The sequence below is a fragment of the Montipora foliosa genome, chromosome 1, assembly GCF_036669935.1.
Source record: "Montipora foliosa isolate CH-2021 chromosome 1, ASM3666993v2, whole genome shotgun sequence".
Lineage (NCBI taxonomy): Eukaryota > Metazoa > Cnidaria > Anthozoa > Scleractinia > Acroporidae > Montipora > Montipora foliosa.
The window spans coordinates 17,458,966-17,468,965 of record NC_090869.1 but is presented as its reverse complement, the minus strand read 5'-3'; the positions used below and the strand labels follow the sequence as shown (position 1 = coordinate 17,468,965).

Here is a 10,000-nt window from a genome sequence, read left to right as displayed (position 1 = left end):
AATGACTTTAAATCACAGGAAATAACCGTTACAGTCAAGTCAGTGTAAAGTATAAATTTCCAAAGAAGGTGTTTATGTCTGAAATAACTAAGTTTCAGAATTGCCTATTTTTGTTTTCAAGTTTCGCAAGTGCCGTCATCTTGCATAATTGTGACGTGTTACGGTTGCCCTATTGTCATTAGACAAAAGCTCTTTGTGTCAGAACAATAGAGCAACCGTAACACGTCACAGTTATTCAAGATGGCTGCACCCATGAAATTTGAAAGTGAAACTAAGTGGTTTTAAACATTATTTGTTTGTATTACATAATTTCGTTCAGTTTAAACTTATTCTGTAGTAAGAGTGGAGGTTCTCTTTTAATACTCCTTTATATCCAGCTGATAAAGCTCAAATCCCTCTAAGGTTACCAATAATAATCTGTAGCTTCACATGTTCATGTACAATCATTGCTGTTTAGAAAGAGGAAAGCCTTCTCAGATTACAGAATAAAAATCATCCAGAGTTGTAATAGTAGTTTTTTTTTTAGTGGGATTACTGGAATGAGTATGGGTGAGTGTGAACGGCTACAAGTGTAGAAATAGAGTTGTCCTCAATATTAATAGACTGTATATTGCTAAATTAAAATGTCATGTACTACCAATACATTGGTTTTGCTGAACACTTGGTGGCTGCAAGGTTGCTGCCGAATGGTTGCCTTGGGCGCCTTATTTGCGAGGGTGAGCGACCAGATTTCTAAACAAGTAGTCCGAATGGGCGCCTTACTTGCTTCATCATCACTTTCTTGTAAATATGATCCCAGCTGGAATTAATTAATTCTGGGCTCTTGAAAAAAATCACTTGGGCTACTAACTTTTAATGTTGGAAGCCAAAGGGCTCCCGGAAAATTTTCTTAGGCAGCAGCCTTGTGACTGGCTTAATTGTTATCCACTTGTTCTCAACCAGTCAGAGGAAACAACAAATTAAATTACACGTAATAGGCCAAGTTATGCATGATGATGGCATATGCTCAAAATTCACCACCAAGTCTGGTTTGCACAAAATTGTTCACATCATGTGGACATGCAATACTGTTTGCACATGGGTTTTCTTTACAATTGTGCTTCTTTGGGATTTAGCTCATGCTAAAATTCAAAGTTCAATTGTCAAATTCGAGTCTTGGTGGTGAAATTATCTAATTAGATGTCATCTCCGTCGTACAAGGGCTGAATTTTTTACTTAAACCTTGGTCTCCCACCAGCTTTATCCTGACTTGGCTCATTTGATTTGCCGGCATCTGTTGTGACTATAACCAAAATAATTAGTTTGGTTTTGGTGTCATTGCAAGTCAATTGAACACTGTTTTCTGGGTGGAACAAAACAATTCATTGCATAACTTTTTTTTTTCTTCACTTTTTAGGAAGGGAAATGCCCTTATCTGCTGAAAGAGTAAAGTCATTTGCTGAGAAATGTGCAGATTTAGGGAAGAAGCTTGGAGTGGATGTTATAAATCTTTACTCCTTATTTTATGAACAACCAGTAAGTCTGAAGCCGAACATTGTTTTTCGCTTTACAATATCATTGATTACTAAAATACCTTTTCTTTTTTGCTCTTTTTATCACCTGTGTGTGTTTCTAACTGTCCCTGTAAATGTGATTTAACCTGATGGTTTTTACGTGTATTTCATTCTAGAACTGGGAGTCATTTCTGTGTGATGGACTTCATCTTTCTAAAGAAGGCAACCATTTTGTAGCAAACCATGTGATCAAAGCACTTGAACCTAAAGTGGGACATTTGCCTCTAGTATTTCCAGACTGGAAGGACTTGGATCCCAAAAATCCAGCAAAAGTTTTCTTGGGCTCTGGAAAGGATAGCTGATAGATAATGAGAATATTAGTAAATTTATAGTAACTATTACCTAAATTTATCACCGGCGAGTACCCAAATCAAAACGCTGGAATTATTTAAAACAACAAAATAAGCGCGCAATGTATTTTGGTTGAGCATCAGTTTTCAGTCACTCTCTAAGACTCATAGTGAAGCTCTAGACGGGAGATCCTGTAGCTTTCCAGGCACAGTCTGTGATTGGAGAACAAAGCAATAGCTGATACAGAAACGATGAACCTACGTAGCCCTGATAAGAAAGGAAGCTACAGGCCAAAGGGACCTATGGAAATAGCAGTCTGGAATAGCTATAGCATAACTCGGTAGGACTCTGGACTACTGTACAGAAAGTGGCTGTTTTCTTTCCATCTGGGTCAAGATCAGATGTCTCATGTTACAGCAAGAATGATCATTCATACCTGTATTAAATAAGAAATTAAGATCCTCGTTTTGCAACATTAATGATGATGATGATGGGATGGGATGGGATAACCTTATTCATACACAGTAATGTCATCAAATTTACAAATGCAATTACCTAAGAAAACTGTTGTAAAGTATCTTACAAGTCAATAAATAATGAACAACAACTTTGATTTTTTAACATGTTTCGATCAATCTTGATGTTCTTCATCTTTAATCATCTTCAGTTGAAACTGTTTGTTTACTGAAAGAGGTGGACCATAAACTACCTTAATTCACAATGGCGCTCAGCATCTTAAAACTACTGTGTTTCGCAAGAAAACGTTAACGGTCCTCTTAATCAACTACTTAAGTTTCACCGCCTCGCATGTTACAAAATGGTCTTATTCAGTCGAGGATTAGTTGGCAGACCCTTTAAAATTAATAGTACCTCGTTTGGTCGTTATGCAGATATTAAGACCTTAATGCGGATTCCTCGCAAAAACCTTTTCCCTCTTCATCTTTAATACTGAGAAGTTGTGGAGTGAGACGATTATCCAGGTACCATTGAAAACGTTGTTTAGGTGAGCGACTGCTTGATCCACATTCTCTCCGGTGCGGTAAATATATATAGTTGTGTCATTGGCGCACAAGTACAATTCACCCAGGGCAATCAAAGTTGGTCCTGGAACGGAGCCTTGTGCAATGCCAAAGAGGACTGGAAGGGCCTTTGACTACTGTGCATTGGCGTCTCACCAGTTGCTTAGGTAACTTTTACCGAAGTCAAAAAGGAACTAGAAATTTCAAGGTTCTGCAGTAATTTCGTTATAACAATTTCATTGCTAACACTATCGCAAGCTCTTTAAAAATCAACTAAAGCCACTCATAGAATGTCCGTCTCCAAAGTTACTAAGCGTAAGGCAGTTCAAAAACCGTGGCGATACGCCCACTGTCTGTCGGGAGCTAAATTTCCCTTTGAGGACACGCTGAACTATGTTATCATTAGCCACTTAGTCGAGTAGCTTGCTTGGAAGTCGTCGTCCTTCTTGTAATGGGTGTAAATCTAGCTGTTTTCCAGACCGAGAAGACCGTGAGTTCCACTGTCGATGTTGTGGTGGCAGGATCATATCATTAATGAGCTACCGAAAAGATCAAATAGTGCCGGTAGAATCGCCGTCCCTGCGAGTTTTAGAAACTAATTAGGTTGGATGTAACAGACCCATTGCCCTTGCTGACCTTAAACTTCCTTAACCTTTTTCTTTCACTGCGTATCCAGAAAGGGTCAGAAACATGGAACTCGGGCAATAGACCCTTCTCCAAAGTGGCGGCCGAAAATTCAACTAAGTTAAAATTAAAATTGTACACCAGAAATTGAAAGAGCACCTTTACTTTAGTAATCCTGCAAAGTTCCAGCATAACATGTACAGGTGTAATATCAGCTCTGAGAAACTGCAAGTTGAAAACTGAAAATTTTACAGACGTTTGTATGACCGGGGCTATGGCGTTTACCCCAGTCATACAAACGTCTGTAAATTCGTCAAATTTCAACTTTCAACTTTTCTCAGCTGATATAACATCTAATACGCTGAAACTTTGCAGGGTTACTAAAGTAAGGTGCTCTTTTTATTTGTGGAATCAGTTTTTCATTCAGTTCTGTTTTAACTCATATAAATCCTTTGCCGCCATTTTGGAGAAGGGTCTATTGGGATACTTCCCCAAATGCTGAGCTGTGGCAGACCGGGTAGATCATCTAGATGTTAGCTGAAGGTGGTAGTTGACTACTGAGGCAGCGTTTACACGCACGCGGTTTCACATCGACATGGTTTTGTGACTTCGAAACCGCGTCAAAATCGATACGATTTGGAAGTGTTCACACGGAATCGTTTTTGCCAGAAGCGAGCGCTGCACTACGTGCTAAATTTACCATTTTGAATCGAACAATGCAAATTTCGTGCCAAAGTAATCGTATTCAAATCGATGCGGTTTCGCTGTTTACAACGCAGATGAGACCGTATCGTTTTAAAAACGCTCCACTTTTGGCAGAGTTTTCAAATCCACCCGGTTTCGCCAACGGTCTTGATTGGTGTCGTGTAAACAGGATCGAAACAGGATCGAAACAGGAGGCGTAACCTCATCGAAAAATGATGCGGTAAACACGATACGAATTCACCTCGTCATCATGTAAACGCGGTATCAAGAAGTCACCCCGGTTTGAAACTCGCACCGGTGCAAGTTTTATCATGTAAACACCCCCTAAGTTTTCTTATGTAAACCCCTCTAACCGGGATGAATTCCTTGACACTTTGAAAAAATATATTTTGAAAGTTTCTCAGACTGACGATATATAGCCATCGTCTTGTGGTTCGCCGTCAATTGTTGATGTTGTCAATCCACGGCTTCTGTTGAACTTGGAATCATCTGAGGAGGCAGTTGGGAAGATCCTATGTAATCTCAATATTCACAAGGCCACAGAGGTGGGTGGTATTCCCGGCAGAATTCTCCAGGGTTGTGCCAGGGAGTTAGCTAAACCTCTCAACCTCTTGTTTAATTGTTCGCGGCTTCGACAAGGTAGCCTTCCATATCTCTGGAAAAGGGTTAACATCTCCCCTGTACACAAGATTGGCAACAAAGAGCTGGTTACCAATTTCTCTCCTATCCATGATTCCTGCAAAGTGCTTGGAAACTTGAAGGATTGTTAATTCTGCGATTTATGATCATTCCTCCCTGACTGGCAGCACGGGTTCATTAAAGGAAGATCATGTGTAACTCAACTTGTCCTAACGTACCATCATCGGGCCAAGACGTTAGACGAGGGTCGACAGACTGACGTTGTGTTTCTTGACTTTGCCAAAGCGTTTGATCGAGTACCCCATAACATTTTACTACAAAAATTATTTAATTTTGGTGTTGGCGGTTCCCTCTTGAATTCATTTGGTGTGGAGATTAGTTGTATGAACGTTATCAGAGAGTCATCATCGACGGCCACCACTCTTCTTGGTCTAATGTTACATCAGGAGTTCCCCAGGGATCTATGATTGGATCCTCCTTTTTTCGTTATATTTATCAGTGATCCTCCTGTCGTCGTCTGTTTTGGTAATACCATCACCCTTTATGCTGACGACTGTAAAACTTCAAGAGTAATTTACAATTCTCATGATCATGCATTGTTTCAGAGAGAGCCTCAACAATCTCTGGACTTGGAGCAAATTAAATAGAATGGATTTTCATATTAAAAAGTGTAAAATAATGCGGATATCTTGAAAAGTGCAACCAGTAGAGACTGAACTTTGTATGAATGAATCACGTCTTGAGATGGTTCTTCAATTTAAGGACTTGGGTTTGCTCGTCGACCGTCACCTATCCTGGAATTCCCACGTGAATAGTATGGTCTCCGTACACCCAACAGAACATTGACATCATAGAACGTGTCCAGAGAAGAGCTACCAGGCTCATCCTCAAGTCAGACATCGACTATGCCTCCCGTTTAAAGAAACTCAATCTTCAATCACTTGAGCAAAGGCGATTTATGGCAGATGTCACATTTCTATACAAGCCGCTCAATGGTTATCTAAATGTGGACCTCACCGTGAAATATCTGAATTTCTACTCCATGCAAGATCGTTACATCGTCAGGGGTTGTGATAGTATGAGGATAAAAAAGAACTTTGCTAGAACGAATTATTATAAATTTTCTTATTAATAGGATAGTTGATAGCTGGAATAGCTTACCTAGCAGTATTCATAATAGCTCTAATTTGAAGACCTTTAGAATTAATTTGATGAAACATTTAACTCAGTCTTAATTTCATGTAACTACACAAAATATTTTTTAGGTTATATCATTATTCAATAATCATTTCTATCATTATTTTGAAGTGTATATCCAGGTGATCTGCCTCGGGGTCTTGGACTCTTTTGTGGATCATCCTTATGGGGTCTTATGGCGCTATATTTTCCTTCTCTTTTTTTCCCCTCATTTGTAATGTGTTGCCATTAGATAGTAATGAACAAATAACTAAACTACAACGAGTTACAAGCGATCGCGTTGTGTTGCGTTACCTATTGAATTGTATGACAGCCAGCGTGACAATGCGAACAGCCCACAGCGCACAGAAGAGAACAATCGATATATTGAAGCGGATGTAATGTAAACTTTTTTAAAGAGGTATTTCCGCAGTTTCAAGTATTTTTAGCCTTTTTGGTCTTCGAAGTTAGCAGATTACGGAAAAGCACAGCAGCAAACGTTTCGAAAGAAAAGCAAATTGACTGATCGCTGCCCAGCGTTTTATCGGAACATGTAATTTGTTCGTCAGGCACATAGCAACCTCGTTAGCAACTGAACTGTCAACTCGATGAAGACTTGTGGACATAGCTACTTTGCCCGAAGAGTTCCTGAATTACGAAGAGTTGCCCCTTGCTGGTTTTAACGAGAAGTGGTCATGTTCTAAACGAGAGACGTAGCTCGCAAAAACACCTTGTAGTTATTATATTTTACGATTTTAGCAGCTGATCGAGGGTTGTTCAAACCGCAGGTTGTAAAAGTAAACATGGACGAGTTCGATGAAAAAGGCTGGGCACACGTCCACCACGCCGCTTACAACGGTTATCATAAAAGCGTCAATCGCTTTGTTAAGTCAGGAGAAGATCAACTGGAGTTGGAGACGAAAGATGGAGAGCAATTGACCCCGCTTCTTTTAGCTTGTATGAACGGTCATGTTGAAACTGTGCAACTTCTTGCCGAAGAGCTCCAGGCTAACCTCAAAGCCAAAGATCGTCGCATGTTCGGCGCTGTTGAGCTAGCAGCATTGAAAAATCACATCAGTGTGTTGGAATATCTTTTGAAACTGAAAAGTCCTGATCTTGACGTTTGGAAGAATTTGATCTCTGGGCTTGCCCAAAACGATTTGGAATCTTGCTGCGCGAGAGCTATTGTCAAACTCACTTCAGATGAACATTCAGAACATTTAGAAGATTTCTTTAACGCAGGAGGAGTTCAAGCCTTTTTAAAGTTGTTAAAAAATTCCCTAGCAAGTGAGGAGGCAAAAGTTTTTTCCCTTTCAGCTTTTCTTAATTTTGTTAAGAACGAAGTTGGGAAGGAATCTCTCTCTCAAAGTGGAGCCTTGCCTCCTATCATTTTGCAATTGAAAGAGACCACAAGAGATTTGTATTTGCCAGCGACAAGGCTTCTGGAAGCTCTGGCGTACAGTGAACCTAATAAAGAAGCCACAGTAAGTAATGGAGGGGTTGAATGTCTGGTGCAATTACTGCAGTTTACTGATGACGAAGAGGTTATTGAATCAGCACTAAGCACTCTGAAAGTTTTAACAAGCTCTAACTTAGAAATACAAACTTCTGTTGGAAACAATAAAGACATTTGGAAGTCTCTGGTGGTTTTGTTAACTGCTGTTAGAAACAAACATGTCTTATCGATAGTAGCAAAGACAATAAGTGCAATTGTCAAGGGACATGGAGTTAATCAGAATGCATTTGTTGCTGAAAATGGTGTGCAGCCATTAATGGAGCTTATGCGATTGCGCTCCAGGGAATGCCAATTTGCCGCAGTGCGGGGGATTCACTCCCTGGCAGAAGGCAATGAGGATAATCAGAGAGTTGTGACTGAACATGGCTGTGTATTGATGCTAATGAGGATGTTAAAGCGATCAAGGGCAGCTGATGCGAGAACTCTAACTGCGGGAGCCCTCTGGGCCATTGCTGGGAAAAAGAATGCGCAGAGACGGTCAATTGCAGCTGAAATAGGGGTCAATATACTCGTTGAATTTCTCTCTGAGAATTTACCGGAAAGTTTGCATTTTATTGGCTCGGAGGCACTGTGTGTGCTTGCCTCAGGAGTTAGAAACAAGAGGGAAGACATTGCTAAGGCAAATGGTGTTATGCCACTGGTTCGTCTTTTGGGGAAAGCCAATACACCAGCATACATTGTTCTTAGCGTGCTGCAAACTTTGCGAGCATTGTGTTTGTGCCTGGGTTTCAGACCACATACTCAGAATCAAGAAGCAGTGATGAAGGAAGGTGGCCATAGGTTTCTGATCAGGTACATGGTTCAGGCAAGGCAAGACATCATTAAAGTTCAGGCTGCCTACACTTTAGGCTGTGTTTGTTTGAGTAACACTGCCAACATGAGAACAGCCCTAGACCACAAAGATTTCAGCTTCATTCACATCCTTCGACAACTCTACAATGTCGATGACGATGTCCATCTACTTGCAGGAGCTGCATTGGCTGTATTTTCCTACAATAATGTGGCAAATCAAAAGACGATCGCTTTGTCTGGGGGTGTTGAGTACCACACCTTCATGCCATTTTTGGAGTCCAAAAATGAGAAGCAGGTCACTTATACTGCATTTCAAATCGTAGTTCTATCTCGCATCATTCCAGATGAGGACCAATCACAAACATCTGCAACAGGAATAAAGCTGTTAATATCACAGCTTGATTCAACAACTGAGGACATCCAAGCTGCAGCAGCAAACTTTATCGGTGCCCTAGCCCACACAAGAGCAGGTATTCCAGGTGCAATCATCTCCGTTGGAACAATCCCATTGTTAGGGAAACTCTTGACCTCGAAGTATGAAACTGTACAGGCAGCTGCATCTGTTGCTCTTGGTTACTTGAGTTATGACAGTATAGGTGAGAGGCAGCTCCTTGGTGTTTGTCGCCATGACCCCTTTCTTTACGAGGTGATCCAGTTTCATGCAGGAAAGGTGAAACTGTCACCTCAGTTTGTGGAGAGATGGCAGCATTGTAGGAGGATTGGTCTTCCTCCCATCGGGTAAGTTGGATACATTTTCAAGGAATCAGTTGCAATGTATTTTTACAAATCCTCTCAGTCTTAACCACTTAAAGATAGGCAGTAAGCAGAGGCTTTTGTCTATATTTCAGTCTCTGTGAAAGTTCTTTGGGGAAATGTCTCAAAAATATGCAATCAACATAAAACATGGTGGTGTGTGAAATATCTCGTCAAATTGAAATTAATCTCATTCATTTCTGTTCACTGGATTAATTTGCAATGGAGGCATATTTTACCTGAGAACAGAAGGATTGGCTCTCAACTTGAATACTTGTACCAGACAAAGGGTGCATTTTAAAATAGTGTACTCCAAAAATGTACCCGATCAGGTGCACAACCAATTTTGAATTTCCAGCATGAAATTAATGTCTAAGAATTTGCCACCTATTTCTGTCAGTAAGGTAAGTAAATTACTATCAGCATTTGTTTAGGGTCAGGTAAATGCAGCTGTTTAAAGCTGATAATTTGAGGAAGAGTGTTAAGGGGCCACTTTGTTAGGTTAACTGTCTGTATTCTTCAAGTGGTGTGATGTTGATAGTCTCTGTTTTCGAGCCAGAAGGCCCATCAGGCCGGCACTTATCTTCAGGTTCATTAGCATGAAGCAAATAGGAGTATTTCTACTCCCCCCTGGATGGGATGCTAGTCCATTGCAGGGTTACCCCCAGCATTTCGCCGGTACCCATTTATACATCTGGGTGGAGAGAGGCACCGTGAGAGTGTCCCTGGCGAGGACCCGAACCCGGACCACTTGATGCGGAGTCGAGCACTCTTGATAAGCTCAGCAAAAGAGCAAGGGAACACTAAAGTGAGGCTTAATATGAAAATCAGTGTGTATCTAATTATATGTATTCCTTGACATATCAGAGGGGAATAGGTGAGAAGTATGAGGGGGTAGCATAAGAGTCAATAATCCAACCCCCAGCCACCTA

The 10,000-nt window shown here is 40.7% G+C and overlaps 2 protein-coding genes across 2 annotated transcripts in view; both read left to right on the top strand.

Annotated features, from left to right (window-relative positions):
• The window catches only part of LOC137991806 (isoamyl acetate-hydrolyzing esterase 1 homolog), an 8,171-nt gene extending 5,719 nt beyond the window's left edge, over positions 1–2,452 (top strand). Inside the window, exons 4-5 of the mRNA XM_068836847.1 lie at positions 1,397–1,515; positions 1,670–2,452. Of these exons, the coding sequence (XP_068692948.1) occupies positions 1,397–1,515; positions 1,670–1,855 (305 nt within the window). The 3' untranslated portion in view covers positions 1,856–2,452. The remainder of the gene's footprint in view (positions 1–1,396; positions 1,516–1,669) is intronic.
• Positions 2,453–6,424: 3,972 nt separating this feature from the next.
• Positions 6,425–10,000, top strand: part of LOC137991547 (ankyrin and armadillo repeat-containing protein-like) — a 6,201-nt gene continuing 2,625 nt past the window's right edge. The window contains exon 1 of the mRNA XM_068836621.1: positions 6,425–9,053. Within this exon, the coding sequence (XP_068692722.1) occupies positions 6,811–9,053 (2,243 nt within the window). The 5' untranslated portion in view covers positions 6,425–6,810. The remainder of the gene's footprint in view (positions 9,054–10,000) is intronic.